This window comes from Actinia tenebrosa, unplaced genomic scaffold (assembly GCF_029948245.1).
Source record: "Actinia tenebrosa isolate PJP-AT-01 unplaced genomic scaffold, QUT_ActTen_1.0 PGA_scaffold1__47_contigs__length_23844297, whole genome shotgun sequence".
Taxonomy (NCBI): domain Eukaryota; kingdom Metazoa; phylum Cnidaria; class Anthozoa; order Actiniaria; family Actiniidae; genus Actinia; species Actinia tenebrosa.
Window position 1 is genome coordinate 11,840,195 of NW_028292578.1, and position 18,940 is coordinate 11,859,134.

At 39.6% G+C, this 18,940-nt stretch overlaps 1 protein-coding gene across 1 annotated transcript in view; it reads right to left on the reverse strand.

Moving 5' to 3' along the window:
* Positions 1–18,940, reverse strand: part of LOC116304838 (unconventional myosin-IXb) — a 39,258-nt gene that overhangs the window by 8,901 nt on the left and 11,417 nt on the right. The window contains exons 18-34 of the mRNA XM_089032218.1: positions 18,798–18,881; positions 18,547–18,583; positions 17,608–17,742; positions 14,066–14,146; positions 11,381–11,491; positions 6,921–7,043; positions 6,693–6,842; positions 5,875–6,041; positions 3,999–4,094; positions 3,604–3,777; positions 3,296–3,350; positions 2,652–3,225; positions 1,752–1,900; positions 1,200–1,316; positions 712–869; positions 543–588; positions 332–367 (exon numbers count right to left, since the gene is read on the reverse strand). Of these exons, the coding sequence (XP_088888344.1) occupies positions 332–367; positions 543–588; positions 712–869; positions 1,200–1,316; positions 1,752–1,900; positions 2,652–3,225; positions 3,296–3,350; positions 3,604–3,777; positions 3,999–4,094; positions 5,875–6,041; positions 6,693–6,842; positions 6,921–7,043; positions 11,381–11,491; positions 14,066–14,146; positions 17,608–17,742; positions 18,547–18,583; positions 18,798–18,881 (2,293 nt within the window). The remainder of the gene's footprint in view (positions 1–331; positions 368–542; positions 589–711; positions 870–1,199; positions 1,317–1,751; positions 1,901–2,651; positions 3,226–3,295; positions 3,351–3,603; positions 3,778–3,998; positions 4,095–5,874; positions 6,042–6,692; positions 6,843–6,920; positions 7,044–11,380; positions 11,492–14,065; positions 14,147–17,607; positions 17,743–18,546; positions 18,584–18,797; positions 18,882–18,940) is intronic.

The following is an 18,940-nucleotide window of genomic DNA, read 5'->3' on the forward strand; positions in this document are numbered from 1 at the left end:
TGACTCAAAATCCCTAGAAATCAGTATAAATAACAGCCGCCATGTTGGTTGATTTAACAAGAGAAGGTAATGAGAAACGCTTTGTTATCGTCAACCAACATGGTGGCTGTGACGTAACATGCACCCCAAGAATTCTTGGAGTGCAACCACATGACTCAAAATCCCTTGAGATATGAATAACAATGAAACAGCCACCAGGAATACTTTGTTATCGTCAACCAAGATGGCGGCTTTGACGTAACATGCACCCCAAGAATAGCTGTGGTTACAAAAATCTTTGGGTATAGATGTGTAACTTGATGTGCAACGATAACATAAGTTCCTTACTCACCACAACATCGGATTTCCTTTTTCTTTTCTTTAAGTTCTGTCGGAAGAATATAGAGGTATCAATATCTTAAAAGTGCATGCTGGGAAGATCTGGGGGTATGACCCCCCCCTGTTATGGGGATCAAATGAAAAAATATAAATGGAAATGCTGAAATGGAATGAATAAATGGGTTGTAATTCTTTTTGGGTGTCATGTTTTTCCATTTTCTTACTTGTTTTGGGGCTCTACTTTTCTCTGCTTTTACAAGCGCCTGGGCCCTAAAAATATTAGACACAACTTTAGTGAATGGTCACGCAATAGCGATAAAATAGTCACGCAAAAGTAACACAATAATCACGCAAAAATCACGATCAGAGACAAACAACAGTCACGTAAGTTACCTTGTATCAAAGTATTCATCTAAAACGCCGTTGAATGCATTAACGCCCATAATGACAGGGAAGGTCACATCAATCCGCTCCGTTTTGATAATTTTCCCCAGGATTGTTTCGAATTTGCTTGTCATCTCTTCGTATTTTAAACTGACATTCTTTCCATGCTGGTAAATAAAGATTATACATGTTAAAACACGTTGTCACGCAGATAATGTGTGACTCCTTAAAAGTGACCATCATCTTGGCCACTCAAACTCCAATTAGCACTTAAGTCATTCCCTAGAGAATGATTTCTTTCTTTTTACCGTTAACATTATGCAGGGACATGGCAGTTGATCTACTCTTACGAGAAAACCTAGGCTTGGGCACCCTGTGCTTTAGTCTCATGTAACACCGTAACCAAACTCATTTTGCAGTGGCGAGAGGTGAGCCCTCTACACTACGAGACCTCTTCCAGGGATTCCCTCCGCAACGGGTTTTTTTTCCGTACTTACATTGATTATTAGAGAGCGTTCCGAGATTAGAAAAGTATGGAACTCGTGCAACGCCTTCTTGAATACCCGGTCCACGATAGTATCCCGGATATTTTGTTCTTGATTCATTAGACTTATCTACAAAAACAAAACACTTGATTAACATTGATTTTCTCCTAACTAGATAATCGTTGTTTCCTTGGATTTGGTAGGAAGAAAATGGAGATTGTATGAGTGGGGAAAAGGCCTGAAATGATTTTCAATTGGCTTGTTGAGTCCATGAATTGTGATTGGACAATTTGTGTCCGTTTGACTCATGATTGGTTCAATGGACCGGCAGTGACTTTCAATTGGCTTGTTGAATCCATGAATTGTGATTGGATAATTTGTGTCTCATGATTGGTTCAAAGGACCGGCAGTGACTTTCAATTGGCTTCTGAATCCAAAAATTGTGATTGGATAATTTTTTTTTTCACAAAAAAAGAACCATGATAAAGATCGTATTTCTCTCTACTAAACTAAGCCAAACCAACTAATGTAACTGAGGAGAATATAACCTTTGATCGCCTTTACCTTGTGAGTAAGGAAAGATTCTAGCGCGCCCAGATCAGCTGCTCCACGAGCGACTTTCTTGTCTGTTGGTTTTAGTTGTTTATTGGATGTGATGGCAGACTTAGAGATCGTACTGACTATCTTGGTCTGCTTTAGAGCGTTCAGCAAATCTACATGAAAATCATGAAACAGAAGAGATGAAACCCTTTTCTGACATAGTGAAGTTGTGAATAGACCCCTTCACGGTTCCCTGCGCCATCTTGAAAGGTAACCGTGCCTTTGCTTCGAAGCGAGACAAACGGTGAGCTTGCAGTGATAGGGACCTGTGAATAATTGTCCTAGGTGTGTATCATTGCAAGCTCATGTTCGTCTCGCTTCGATGCAAAGGCACGGCTACCTTTCAAGATGGCGCAGGGAACCGTGAAGGGGCCTATTGGGGTCTATTTTGGTTACAAACATCCTTTGTTTATCATGCCTTATATGGTGCAGTATGTACACAAGCTAGACCACAAGGCACTTATATTTATTGAACTCTGAAAATGCCTATGGACACAGGTAGGTACTTCATGTAGTCTGTTTACTATTGTCCTTTACATGGATTTACCTTTAAAATTAATATTTTATTATAGCAATGAAGTGTCTACCCATCTACAGATCTCCATCAAGAAATAAAATCAAAATTATGAAGTAGTCATGGGTAACGCCTTAAATAAACAGCGAAAATGTTCGTATAAACGGTATTATTTTTTATTTATCTTATTTTCCCCCCTGATAAATGACCCTAATGTACTAATACACTCTAACAACCCCTTCCCCCTCCCCCTCGGTAAAAAATGTGTCCTAGCCTCTCAAACAAAATAATATACTCTCCCTACCCTCGACAAAAATGATATATTCCTCGCCAACAAAGACACTTCCTACCTTCAGTGGATCTCGATTGTTTAATCTCGTTTTTCTCGCTTTTTTCGTGTTTTTCTTGTTTCTTCACGCTATTCTTCGCCAGTCCAGGCTCTGATTTCCGTCGAAAAGAATTCCGATTTTTCCGCCGGAATAAACTCCGACCCTTCGACTTCCGAACATCGCCCGAAGACGATGACAGTGACGTCAAACTCGGTAACGTCTCCGTCGACGTCGATCCTTGCTTCAGGTCTGCGAGTATATCATCGTCCATTGAATACTGGGTCAGCGGTCGCTCATCCGGGATATCTGATGTGCTCATCCGCTGACCAAGTTTGGTTTTTGACTTGGTCGATAAGCTTCGTCGTATCCTCGAGGTCATACGACGCGGGAACGCAGTACAGGAAATATCAACCGTAGAAGTGTTCAATTCCATCAGCTGAGTAGGAGAGTAGACCGTGTTCAGTTTGACGACATCCGGTACTTCAGACTTCTCTTCATCTGCGCGTTCTGTTTTGATCGTTAGGGGAGTAGGGCGGGGAAGCGACCGTACACGACGCTGGGCTGCGGGATCTGAAGCCGTTCTTCTTCGTATATCCTGTAAAGCAAGGAAGCTATCTTAGTTATTTGTTTCTATTAAGATTGTGGGATAGATATTTCATACTTACCTCTGGACTGAAAAGAACCAACTCGCGCTCAAACCTCTTCGACAAATCTTTAACTCTAAAATAGAATGAAATGCTTTGTTATGGTCCTGTGTAACACGATGTTGAGCACCTACGGTCATGTGCGACGCATTACGGAGGAGGGAGTTTTTAATCACATTACAAAACTTTATATTTTCATATTTTCAACAAACAAAGAAATCTAAAATTCCGCTAGAAACCGGAAATGACGTCATACATACTAAGTAATGCAAGGTATCTAAAACGTCGAATGAGTGATTGGTTCCCAGGAACCATCTTCTTGAACTTACCGTGAAGCTACAAAATCATTGGGTTCGAGGTGTTCATCTTCGGTTGTTATCTTTAAAGTGGGTGTTTTTGGTGGAGGCACCTTGATATCTTCCATGATTGTCTTTTTCAGCTTGTCGTAATCAGAAGGATCACTGATGGAACGAACGAGCCGACGAGAATCGATATCACCAATCCTGGGGGGAGGGGTGGGGAATAAATTGGTAATGTAGTTAGTATATATATCAGGTCTGGGGGTGTTGGGGGAAGGGATAAATTTTTACTGTAATAAACCTTTGGGGGTGGGAGGGGGGGGGGGGAATAAATTGGTAATGTAATATATACATCACCAGGCCAGGGGGTGTGGGGGGAGGGATAAATTGTTACTCTAATAAACCCGGGGGGAGGGGGTCAGTACCTGGGACGTTTCTTAACTTCTGCTAGAAGAGCCATCTGCTTGCGCTTCTCTTCCTCTTCTTCCTCCTCCCGCTTGCGTAATAAAAGAGCTTGGTACCTGATGAGATAATATTAGACATTATTAGATATTGCTACTATATAGTATAGTAGTGGGAAAATACATTCGTCATCACCAACAGTTTTACCATATCACTATCATCAACAAAAACATCAAAATTAAACATCAATATTACGACCATCTTCATCACTATCAGCATAATCACCACCACCACTATCATCGTAATCATAATCATCATCGTTATCACCACCACCACTATCATCATAATCATAATCATCATCGTTATCATCACCACCACTAACATTGTCATCATCATAATTATCATCACGAACTGTAAACACATCTAATAGAGCTGATCTGCGCCTTATATCATCATTGCCATTATCATCACCATTACCATCATCATTATCATCATCGTCAACACCATCATCATCTTCCCCATCGTCATCATCATCACCTCCATTATCATCATCACCATCATTATTATCACCATCATCATCATCACCTTCATCATCATCATCACCTTCATCATCATCCATCATCACCTTCATCATCATCATCATCTTCACGAACTGTAAACTCACATCTAATAGAGCTGATCTGTGCCTTATATCATCATCATTGCCATTATCATCACCATAACCATTACCATCATCATCATCACCGTCAACACCATCATCATCTTCGCCATCATCATCATCACCACCACTTCCACCAACATCATTATCACCATCATCATCATCACCTTCATCATCATCATCATCATCATCATCATCACCTTCATCATCATCATCACCTTCATCATCATCATCATCATCACCTTCATCATCATCATCATCACCATCATCATCATCATCTTCATGAACTGTAAACTCACATCTAATAGAGCTGATCTGTGCCTTATATCATCATCATTGCCATTATCATCACCATAACCATTACCATCATCATCATCACCGTCAACACCATCATCTTCGCCATCATCATCATCACCACCACTTCCACCAACATCATTATCACCATCATCATCATCATCACCTTCATCATCATCATCATCATCATCTTCATCATCATCATCACCTTCATCATCATCATCATCATCATCTTCATCATCATCATCACCTTCATCATCATCATCACCTTCATCATCATCATCACCTTCATCATCATCTTCATCATCACCATCATTATCACCATCATCATCACCATCATCATCATCATCACCTTCATCATCATCATCATCATCACCTTCATCATCATCATCATCATCACCTTCATCATCATCATCACCTTCATCATCATCATCACCTTCATCATCATCATCATCATCACCTTCATCATCATCTTCATCATCACCATCATCATCACCATCATCACCATCGTCACCATCATCACCATCATCATCATCACCATCATCACCATCTTCACCATCATCATCACCATCATCATCAGCATCACCTTCATCATCATCATCACCATCATCGTCACCATCATCATCATCATCACCATCATCATCATCATCATCATCATCACCATCATCACCATCATCATCATCATCACCATCACCATCATCATCACCATCATCATCACCATCATCACCATCGTCACCATCATCATCATCACCATCATCATCATCATCATCATCACCTTCATCATCATCTTCATCATATTCACGAACTGTAAACTCACATCTAATAGAGCTGATCTGCGCCTTATATATGTATCATATACATGTAAATTCACAGTAAACATCGTATTTTAGTTATAAGAGTACCATAACAGAGCGCCAACTAAAGCTGTAATAACACAACTCCCTCACCTCTTACGCGCGAGGTATCCACGCACGTACGTCTGTATCAAAATCATCTTGACGGTCCTTCTGTAGGTGACCTGTGCGTGGTATCCTCTCCACACCGCCTGTACCTTGGTAGCTGAGTACACCCGGTGAGACAAATCGGCTCGTACCAGGTGTCCACGTACATGGGCCTGCAATTATGTTCAAAACGATTACTTTTGCTTACCGTTTCATATTTTATGTAAGAAAACGCAAATTATTGAAGCTCAATGCATGAAAAAATGTTCTGAAATTTAGATATCGGGACAAATTGACTCGTGCAAGACGTCCATATTCATAGGCACAGGACATGGAACATAGGTACAGGGGATAGGACAAGGAAGAGGGGGTTAGGACAAAGCACTTGGCATAGGGGTATACAGGGGACAGGACATATAACAGGGGTACAAGGGATAGGACATATAAAAGGGATACAGGGGACAGTACTTGGCATAGGGGTATACAGGGCACAGGACATGGAACAGCGGTACAGGGCACAGGGCATGGAGCAGGGCAAAGGGCATGGAACAGGGCACAGGACATGGAACATGGGTACAGGGAACAGAGCATGGAACAGTGGTACAGGGCAAAGGGCATGGAACAGGGGTACAGGGCAAAGGGCATGGAACAGGGGTACAGGGCACAGGACATGGAACAGGGGTACAGGGCACAGGGCATGGAACAGGGGTACAAGGCACAGGGCATGGAACAGGGGTACAGGGCACAGGACATGGAACAGGGGTACAGGGCACTTGTGGAACAGGAATAAAGCGTAGAAGGCACAAAATCCCATTCTAGATTACCTGTATGGTGATGGCAGCACTTCTCTGTCTGACGAAATGTTTCCTTTGTAGGACTCCTCTTGTCCATCGTTGTATGGTGCAGACTTTACCAATAAACACCTGATGTAGATTGTCCTGAAGGATTCTATGCTGACTCTCCCTTAGGAAGATCTGAACAAGATATCAATGACATGGAAAATAAGATCTTCTAAAAGTTATGAGATTTACCAAAAATATATATATATATACCTTAGATGTTCCTATCTGGTACTCATTAGGGTCCAGTTTCAAGGATTTTAGTACAGAAGCAATCTCTTTCTTGGGATCGTTGATAACATGGGGGAATAATAAACTATAGCGCTTGACGAACTCCTGAAAAACAACAAGATAAACGTGTTCTTTAAAAAGAAATGATGATGATGATGATGATGGCGATGATGATGGTGATGGTGATAGTGATGATGATAACGGTGATGATGATGGTGGTTACGATGATCCTGAAGGTGGTGATAGTAATGGTGATGATGTTGATGATAGTGATGATGATAGTGATAGCGATGATGATGATGACAATGATGCTGATGGTGATGATGATGATGGTGCTGATGATGGTGGTGCTGATGATGATGATGACAATGATGTTGATAATGGTGGTTATATCTACAGATGATGGTAAAGATGGCTATGATTACGATAGTAGAGGATGGTATTTCCTGGTCAGTATAAAGTTTTGACTGAAAACAACACTGAAAAACTCGACTGACAAAAAGATTTTAAAATATTCGATTCCTTGCGATTACCTTGAGAATTACAGCAACCATTTTTGTAAAATATGATAAAAGGTATTGAAACTAGATGGGATAAAATCCAAGAGAGCAACAACAAAAAAAACCGCAGCACAAAGACCTCAAAGATAAGAGGACGACGTCCAGGAAGAAAAAGTAAAATTAAAGTAACCGTAGATAATTTCCGTAGCTCAAAACTGGAAAAAATAAAATAACTAAAAGCAAAACCTTTCAAAACGAGAATGAATCTTCGAAATGAAAGTAGCGTCAACTTTGGAGTTTAAACAAAATGACAAAAAATATCTCAACGAAACCAAGAAAATTCTCGGGGCAAGGAAAATGAATAAAAGACACCCAGTGAACTTTGAGTAAAACTAAGTGAAGAAATAGATAAACAGAGATAGAGGAATGAACAAAGTCAAGGTGACCCGAGGTGGGGTTTCCTTTGACCATTCAGGAAATGACAACCAATGGGAGAGTACTTCACGGACAAAGGGAACTATTTCCGTAGAGGAGTTCGCGGCTGATGAACCGAGGCAGAAAGCGAAAGCCAAATTATCACAAGACGGGTAAACAAACTTTAAAATCGATTTGGGAAAAATTGGAGTTTTGTCAGATTGAAAAATTTTGTCGACAAATTCTCGGATAGAGGAAACGAAACGTTTTAAACGAACTATAGAGCTTAGAAGTAAATATACATAACTTGTTCGTTTTAAGCTATAAACTTCGAAGTAACTTTGCATAAGTATAGTTCGTAAATTTTTGAAAAACAAGCATCTTTTTATTGCCAAATATTTAAAAAAAATTTTTTCGATCAAAATCGCCGAATTTTTTTCAGGATCAAAGCAATACCGAGAAAGAGAAAAACAACGACGATATGAATATTACTCTATGCTTTCCGATAAATCTTGACAAATTTATGAATCTTCTTTGTAGAGTTATTTTTGGCCCTGACGATGTATAAATGAGTTCAAAAGGGACATTTAATAAAACTGACCTCAATTAATACTTGTAAACTCGATCTTAGTGATTTTATTTTTAGTTCATACCTTCATAAATATATCTTTTGGCTGAATAAAAAATTCATGAAATTATGATTCAAAATAAAGAATGAATTGGATATAAGTTTAGGACCTTTGTATATGGGTATGAATACGAACACCAACACTAAATTTTCGTTTCTAGTGAGAGGTTTAAAAATGTCTACACACGCAAAAAAAGTACATTTTGTAAATTTAACACGAAATATAATTTCAAGAAAATACGTATTTGTAGGGAATTTTTCTCTGGCTAAGGTTTCGGTTTTAAAACTAGTATTAATGAATGGATTATTTGAGTAAAGTACAAAATAAATAAAGTACGATATACTTAAGTATTATATAAAATTAATCCCTTGTGGGATAAGTAATATTAAATTATTTTTCTCAATACGAACCGATTTTAAACGTTCTAATATCCTTACCAGTATAAAGGAGATTAGTCTAGCCACCATAACAAAGACCACTGCAGTTCCCAACGCAAAGAATCGAACTCCATCGAGTATAGCTTCAAATACTTGAACCATCTTTGACAGCGATAGTGGAATACAAATTGTTAAACGCTGACAAATCTTTTGAGGTATTTGAACTGCGTGTTTCGTAGAAGGGAATCGATCATTCTAAAACCCATCTTCGTGTTTAGAAATTTTCGTCAGCAGAAGCTAAAGAAGCCAACAAAGTGAAGATAAAGTCGAAGAAGAGAAAAAATTTCTAGCTGTGAAAGAGACATTCCTGGTGCCGAAAGCCGTGAAGCGCTATTTCCTGTCCTCATAAAATGTCTTCCATCCGAAAAACTTGTAGAAATATTCCTTATGACAGAGGCAGAGCTGAGAGAACGAGACAACGCGGAAAAAAGGCTATCATTATTACGTGGAAAAGCATTCTAGGTTTAGCGCTAGAGCATCAGATTGAAGAGTGTTTTGGTCTGGTCTGTAATACCGGAAGTGACGTAATAGTTGTTTCCTGAACAACCTAATCAAACAATCGATTACTGTCGACGTTTGAAGCTTTTTAAAGCACAAGCTGGTTGTTCGGTCCAGTGAGGGAACAGCTTTCTAGTTACTAAGGACGACCAAATCTATAAGTCCATTAAAGGGCTTTTCTTAAGTCCAGATCCAATGCAATAAGGAATCAGGATTTTTAACAGATAAGGCGATTACCTAACGACATCTGTTATCGATACCTCGTGCTTGTGGATTCGATCACATGTGGCAACAGCTGGTCCATTCCTGAAGGGAAAATTCTCCCTCGAATCATGAAATTTAGTCGCTTTTTCTTTCTTTTCTTGGGGGAGGGGGAAGGGATTTTGGTAGTTTGGTATTTTTTGTTTTGTTTTTAACAGACCACGAACAGCATGAGACATAACTTGTGTCCAAAATAAAAAAATATTTTTAGCAAGGAAACAATTTTTTCTTCATTTAATTCAGTACCATCTTTTTTTCTTCGGATATATTCCTTACGAAGGTACTGGCATCCTAAAAGTACGACCCTACTTCTAATTATTTTGCACATGACGAAATTTCTCTCGACACGGAAGGCAGGGAATATTTTTTTCATTTACGGTGTCATATGACCATCACCTGATTGCAAAAAGTGAAGAGTTCCTATTTTTCTAAAGAAAAGGGTCAAAAATTAAAAAGAAAAAGAAAAAAAATAAATTAAATTTCGTTTTATTAACACTGAAATGGCTTCCCGAAAAAATCTTTGTAGGAGCAATGAGTTGGCTTCCCAGTGACATCCAATGACATAGCATATATGAACTACTGAAGACTATATGTCAAAATTTTGTAAATAAAACAAACGAAGATTCCATAAAAGAATAAATTTGACACATGAAAGGGTAAATGAAAAATTTATGAAAAAATCAAAACTTGTCTTGTTAAATCGTAACACTGAAATGGCTTCCGATTTCCAGTTCGTATCTTTCACCTAATATAATGTAACTACAACCGCATTGCTTTATAGTGTTCGGTTTTGCTGGCTTTGGCTGTACTTTCAACCTTCAATTGCTTTCCTAATGATATATATTTCGATCTAGAAGCTGATGTGAAGTTTATTTGCGAAATATCTTTCGAGTTTTGAATAGTTGTCAGATACCGTTTGTTTGAATACAACAGTGTATTGACTTTTGGATTAAAACAGGGTTCTGAGTAATCAAAAAATTCTTTAGCAATGAGTAAAAGGTTATCAATGACATCTGACGCGTGGAAAAGATCAGGTTTGTTCCGAAAGAAAAAGGAAAAGTTAACTGGAGAGGCAATAAACAACAGCTGAGGACGTCAAATAATTGAACTTAGCCAGAAAAAAAGTAACGAACTTGTACTGCTAAATTCGACAGTTTGGTTTCATATAAGGCAGTAGCCGCTGGGAACGTAAACTCACTGTTCAAACTCAGGGTTGGTACTAAAAGTTTTTATGATGATTATGGATGATGATGGTGATGATGGCGATGGTGATGATTGTGATGATGGTGATGATTGTGATGGTGATGATTGTGATGATGGTGATGATTGTGATGATGGTGATGATGGCGATGGTGATGATTGTGATGATGATGATGATGGTGATGATGGTGATGATTATGATGGTGATGGTGATGAGGATGATGATTGTGATGATGGTGATGATTGTGATGGTGATGATTGTGATGATGGTTGTGGTGGTGATGATGATGATGATGAGAGTGGTGGATATTGATAATAAGTGAGGATGATAATGATGACGGTGATGATTATGATGATGATTATGTCGAAGATGATAGATATTTTAGAAGTAAAAAGATCGGCTTGTCAGCGGCCGGGATTCTTGGGTGACTGAAAGCATTTCACCTATGACACGATTTAAATTAATATATGATTGACAGTTGCTAGTGGCAACCAGTACATACGTCTAAGTGGAACCTCCATTGGTATCCCAGTCTTCTTATCCTCACAGTCTCCAGCATCCCGGTGTAGCGTAGCTGGCGCTGCACTACGTCACAGTCGAACTTCAGAGGCGCCTGAGGAAAAAAACCATAGTTTAGAATATGAATCTAATGAAGAAGTAAGCCATTCTGAGGTTGAGTAAGAGACTGGGTCTAGTTGGCATTGTGGTGCATTGTGGGACTGTTTAGGGGACTAATGCATTCACCATTTTCCATACATTGGTTCACTGGTCAAACACAAAGCGCTCAAGCGCGGCGCCAAGGTACTTTCAAAGGATTATTCAAATTTGAACTTTACAACCTGAACTGAATGCTTTGTGTTTGATCAGCGAACCGATGTATGGAAAATGGCGAATGCCATCTTGGAAATATGTAACCTCAAAGTGTCCAACAATGCACTGCAATGTCAAATAAAATCAATCAGTGTCCCATGCCACGAGATCTCTAGAATTTAAACCATACAAATCTAATCTCTACCTTTATCGACGATTTTCTCCTAGCATTGGACTTTCTCTTCGAGTTACTTATAAGCAAGGATTTGAATCCTAAGTTTCTCAAATCTTCGTATCGCAAAACCATGATTAAACTAACAGTTATACTCTAGTGACGATCAAAATGATTTTGACGACTAACGCATAGTATACATCGAGCTTCTACGTGTAGAGTCTAACTGTACTGTTCGACTTCGGTGGTTTATATAGAATAGAGTGAATGATTTTTTCCGGTAGACAGAAATACGTAGAAGTACTTGAAGTATGTTTTATGCTGTATTGACTAGATTGCACTAACGTTAAACAGGAAATTCAAAATGTGAAAAGGAGGTTGAACTAGTGCAAGGGTATAGGGGTTATAGATATTGCATGGGGGAGGATAGGGAGGGGTGAAGGAATGTCATGGATGGGTACACGTACTACTGGGGGAACAGAAGGATTGCCTTTTCTTACCCTTTAAATCTTCTTTGGGATTAACTACACTAGGGTGTGGTAAAAAAAGACTCTACTCAATATTTTCTGGGTTTGATACTAAGAACAAAATCGATACCCCTAAAACTATAAGGTCACTGTATGTTTGTATTACCCTCCAAGAAATTATTTACAAAAATGTGAACAATAGCGGTATAGTATGGGTCACAACTATATGTAACCCCACCAGTCTTGCTAAGAGTTCCATTCATTGACCTTTTTAAAGTAACCTAAACCGGAGAATGACAACGATTCTTACTGACAAACGAGGCTAAATCTGCCCGGTACATATCCCCACAAAGGTAGGTAGGTAGGTCTCAAAACTAGATACAAAGGGACTAACCCGACCCCCTACCCTACCCCCGTAGTTTAGCAACTAACTTAGAAACAAAGTCAAAACACAACAGCTCAAGGTACCGCAGCAGCTGATACAGGGAAGGTACACTGATAAGACCGTTGAGTGGTTATCAATACTATTGATAAATAATGGCTGTCTGGTGTAGATGTTATGATAACATGTCAAAGCATACATAGCTAGAGGAGCTGGTGTACGTGGCAAGAAAAGGAAAACCAAAGTAGTCAACAATAGGAGATAGAGGCGCGGTATAATCGTGCCGTGCCATGACCGTGACGGCACCGTGTCCGAATATTTTCATTGGAAGAAGAGTGATATCGCGCGATGTGATTGGTTCAGTGTTGTTATAACTAATAATATGAGATAAAGTCATCGTAAGGCTGTGCCGTGACCCTGACGGTGCCGTGCCGCGTAATTTCATTGGCTAAAGAATGATATCGCGATGTGATTGGTTCAGTGTTGTTGTAACCAATATGAGATAGAAGTCATAGTATAGCTGTGCCGTGACGATAACGTGCCGTGTCCGCTTTTTTTAATCGGAAAATGAGAGAAAGAGAGAAAGTTTTGAAGCACTTTATTCTTCAAGCTGTCAAAATCTAACTTCCAAAGCACCACCTGAGGTCCCAGTCAAAACAGGCGATCAATACTTTAGAGAACCTCGACAAGCTCTCGGGTACCGGGGTGACGTCACTGATTATTGCGTCATTAAAAGGAGATGCGATCAACTCGAAAACCAGGGTCATTATCAGAGACAAGTTTTGTGTCCCGTTCTGTTCTTTGTATGGAGGAAAAAATGTGGAGTTCTTTGTTTCGAAATCAACTTTGCATGAAGATTTTTGAATACAAACATGAAAAAAGTCCATAAACATCGTGCTGGAAAACGCAACGCTTTTTGGACTCAAATACAAACGAAAACAGGTAGTATTGTTACTTTGTGACATTTCTAATACAAAAATAACCGATTCATCAGCATTAATGCATACTGCTCAAAGTAGTCTACGTTAAGGGAGAACTGAGTGAGGAGTATTCTTCTTCCCGGGTCTAACTCGAAAACCTCACGATGAATTTAGATTCCAGGCTGTAATTTTCAAAATTATTTTTTATTCCTCTTTTTACTAATTGTATTTATTATGTTACAGCATTGTAACAAATTTTGAAATTATGAGCAAATAATCTTGTATTGTAAACTTGTATTGTATTCCAGGGTCTCCCCTCCCTACCCCCACTAGAATCTGACAGCCTAGTCATTTAGGATTGAGAAAATCATTTCCATATTTGCTAGTTTGCGTGAAAGAGTCAGACAAAGGTTTTTCTAGAATGATCGTTAGTTACCTTTTCAGCGTTAGACCGGATACACCTCACAAAGAACGGCTGAGCCTCGCCGAGAATCTCCATCAAGCGGTTCAACGACGACTGTCAAGCAAAACCACATGTCAATCATTAATGGAACGAACAAATACTACAGGGAGCCCAATTCAGTGACAGGTCATTATTTGTCGAATGGGAGGGGGTGGGAGGATTTTTGTTGCAATATACACCGACAACGTATTTCTATTAGCAACGACATACATCATAAAGATTAACTGAACCCCTCCCCCACGAAAAGGCACTATCCTTTTTTATGACCCCCCCCCCCCCCCCCCCGGCCCCTCAATAATGGTTGCTACACTCTAATCTATGTGTGATCCCCCCCTAGATACATGCCAATATACCTGACTGATTCCCCCTCCAGTTGTCTAAAACAGTAATGATGAAAAGGTAAATTATACACCGTGAAAAGATGAAAAAACTTACTGACGTTTCGGACGCTAGTCCTTCGTCGGAGTAAAAGAGAAAGAAGTGGTAGAAAGGAGTGTATATATGATAGAATAAGACAAAAGAAACCAATGAGAGCAAGGTAGGCAAGGAAACAAAAACAAACAATCAAAAGACAAAAGAAAAGGTTAGTTGAAAATAAAGCGTTCATTAATCCCGTTGGGACTAAGAGTGCCCAATAGGTGAATAAGCCGCATTTCTTTGGTCTTGCGACAATCATTGTTGCCGTTAAGCAAAGAAAGACCGAAAACAATGAAGTCAGAAAGAGAATGGTTAGCTAGATTAAAATGGCGGGAAACTGGTTTGGTGGGATCGTTATTGCGAATATCATAAAGATGATTGCAAATGCGATCACCAAGACGGCGGCCAGTCTCGCCCACATACAAAAGATTACAGCGGGTACATTTAATACAATATACAACATTAGAAGTGGTACAAACAAAATGGTCAGTGATTTTAATGGTAGATTTAGGACCGACAACAGAAGTGTGAGAGGCTATGTGAGGACAAGTATAACAACGTTTACGAGAACAGCGAAAAGTACCAGGTTCTTTGTTAGAGGGAAGAACTCCCTTGACCAAGAAAGAACGGAGATTACGATCACGTTTATAGGAAAAGAGAGGGCGGTTGTTGAAAATAGCAGAAGTGCGAGTATCAGAGTCAAGCAGAGAAAAGTTGCGGTTAACAATGGGTTTAATGGAAATGTTAATAGGATGATACGTAAGAGTGAAAGGAATGCGGTCATTATAGGGACGAGTGTGAGGAGTGAGAGCGGTGGTACGATCAATAGTCGAAACTTTACGAATGGCGCGATCAATAACATGAGCAGGATAATTACGCTTAAGGAAGAAGGAACGCATCTCAGAACATTTAACAGAAAAATCAAGATCATCACTACACAAACGACGAAGACGAAGAAATTGCGAGAACGGAATAGCGTTAAGAGTGTGCTTAGGATGAGAAGACGAGTAGAGTAAATAAGAATGAGAGTCAGTAGGTTTGTAATGGACACTAGTGCTAAGACGGTCGTCATTAACACTAAGCAAGATGTCAAGGAAAGTGACTGATGTTTCACTAACCTCCCACGTAAAGTCTAAGGCAGGGTGAAAAGAGTTAACAAAAGAGATGAAAGAATCTAAGTCATTACGCGAACAAGAAGTAGCGCCAATACAATCATCAATATACCGTCCAAAAAACTCAGGTTTAGGTCCATTATATTGTTGAAAAACAAGGTTTTCGATATAACCAACAAACAAATTGGCATAACTAGGGCCCATCTTAGTACCCATAGCAACACCGTTTACCTGCCGATAATACCGATCACCGAAAGAAAAACAATTAAGAGTAAGAACAAGTTCAGCTAAGCGTAACAAAGTGGGAGTGCTGGGCTCGAGGACAGGACGAAGATCGAAAAAATGCTGAAGAGCACGAAGGCCCTCATCATTAGGAATAACAGTATACAAAGATTTGACATCCATAGTAAACAAAAGCTTAGAAGAGTTATCAGGAAAGCGAAAATCATTAAAAATACTAAGAGCGTGATTAGTATCCTTAATATAAGTAGGTAAAGACTGAACAATAGGCAACATGAGAGAATCTAGATAGCTAGAGATGAGTTCGGTGGGACAACTACAAGCAGAAACAATAGGACGACCAGGGTTGTTAGCTTTGTGAATCTTAGGAAGAAAATAGACGTGAGAAGTACGAGGAGTAATAACAAAAAGGTTTTTAGCAGTGGAGGGTAAAGAGCCATCAGAAATGAAAGAGTTAACAGTGTCTTTAACTAATTTTTGATTGTCAGGGGTAAGATCCTTATCCACTTCACAATAAAAATTAGTATCAGAGAGTTGACGTAAAGCCTCCTGTTTATACAGGTCAGAACGCCAGACAACTACTGCACCGCCTTTGTCAGCGGGCTTAATAACAATGTCAGAACGATTGCGTAATTGACGTAAAGCCAACCACTCGTCCTTAGAAAGATTAGAATAACTGAGTTTACGGTTAAGATTGACATTAGAAATATCACGGCGACACTTATTGACAAAAAGATCAAGAGAAGAAAATTGTCCCTCGGGAGGGACCCAGTTAGACTTACGAGGACAAAGGCGCTCAAAGACATCACGTTCACAGTTAGAGTTAGAAGAGTCGGAGAAAAAAGCTTTAAGGCGAGTACGGCGAAAAAAAGATTCAGAGTCTTTCTTGACCTGAAATTCATCAGATTTCTTAGCAAGAGGAACGAAGTTCAAACCCTTGCTAAGAACTGAAATTTCAGAATCAGAAAGAGGTAAATCTTCGGGAATGGTGACAACGGAATGACTGAAGACATTGTGATTGCTATGTTCAACATGTGTAAAAGGATCAAAACCAACAAGAGACACAAACTTATTACGCTTAGTAACAAACAAAGACTGGTACAAACGGCGGTTAAGAGTAAGAATGTGATTACGAATGGAGGAAACTAACACTGCCGGACAGACATTAGACAAGTCTCTGAGGCAAGCAGCAGTATCAAGAGTGAGGGCATCACGTTTACAGCACATACTACGAATAGTGGAACGCATGACAGAGCGAGAGAAAGTGGAACAAGCAGAAGAAACATCGGAAAAATACTGAGTAGAGTTGACACCAAAATTAGAAGCATGAAACTTAACACGAAAACCAACAGGAATGACTTTAGCATGAAGACAACGACCAATGAAATAGATATGACTAACAAAGCGTGTTTTAGCGAGAGTAAGGTTAAAGAGTTTGAGAGCGAGATTAGAGCTAATGTTAGGAAAAGGAAATAAAAACTGTCTAAAACAGTAACATGAGATCCCCCTAATTCATCCTACCCCCTAGGGGATAAATGATGACCGTTCCCTGACGAAGTAGGTTTTAGTGAACATCAATCAAGGCGTTTCCATGACATTCCATCTGTGTTTTCCAGCGATGTCATGGAAACGGTTTGATTGACATCCACCCAAATCCCTGTTTTTGTCGCGACGGTAAATTGCACAGTTCCGCGCGTGCGTGTAACTCTATAAAAGCCATAATATCAAACAATCATTATATCGTACCTGGAACTGAGCGCTGACTGTAGGAGGGTTCTTGGGTGCTGCTTTACCTCGCTGGGTCTTGTACATATAGTCATACGTGCGCATTGACATATCACGTTTGGTCTCCAGGCCTTGACGAATCTTGGACACGAAGTTCTAGAGAAAACAAAACACGCAACGATAAGCTATAGTATTACTACTATACACCTAATCGAAATATGGCGACCAATTTGAATAACTATTGTTCTACACTGACCAGCGACTGACTAGCCTTGTGTTCATATGGAAACATAAAAGCGTTTTCATATGTATGAGAGGCTAGTCAGTCGCTGGTCAGTGCAGAAAAATAGTTATTCAAATTGGTCGTCATAATTTGATTCGGTGTATGACAATCTACATTACTAGGAGTTCTTGGAATAGGATCGCAATATCTATAGATCCCTCTTAGAGTTATCTAGGATGCGATGCTAACATGAAAATACAAAAGAAATGGCACAAATCCAATTGAGAAAATCTTTAACTGCTTTTGCTTTTTCACGTTAGCCTGGCATTGAAGACAATTTTGAGCAATGATAACAACTACAGCAACAACACTCGAAACAAAGACGACAGCAACGACAATGGCAGAGGTAGGTATAACATCAACAGCAACATCCTCAACCTATTGACACAGAAACGGTAGGAGCAGCAGCAACAGCCGCAACAGCAAAGGCAGCAGCAGCAGCAGCAACAATATCATCACTACCAACAGCAACAGCAACAGAAGGGGCTACAGAAAGAACAGCAGAAACAACAGCAACAACAGCAGCAAGAACAACAGCAGCAACAGCAGCAACGACAGCAACAACAACAGCAACAACAACAGCAGTAACAACAGCAACAACAACAACAGCAGCAGCAGTAGCAGCAGCAAAACCGCAATAAGGCCAGCTGCATTTCGTCAGCAACTAGAGGTCTTACCTTTGAAGGAGATGCTGACTTGTTACTTTGTATTCTCCTACAAACAGAACCAGGTGATTAACACTCAAGACAATACTCCTCAATGCAAAGAACCATGGGATACTATGGGGTAACTTTAAGGAAAAACATCCAAACTCTTCCCAGCCTTTTATCCCAGACTCGGCGTCCAATGGCCGAGGGAGATTATGGAGGAATCTAAGAAGGCGTTAGTCACTTTATTAATTGAAAAGCCCATAATACATTGTACATACCGTATGACTTTGGAAGCTTTCCTGAAGAGAGACGCTGATTCGCCATAAGGAATGGTCTGTTCTTCTTCATTAAGTAACTTCATCCTGTTAGACAAGGGGAATCATTGAGTGCATAGTTCTTACTTTTTCATAGAAAAATAAAA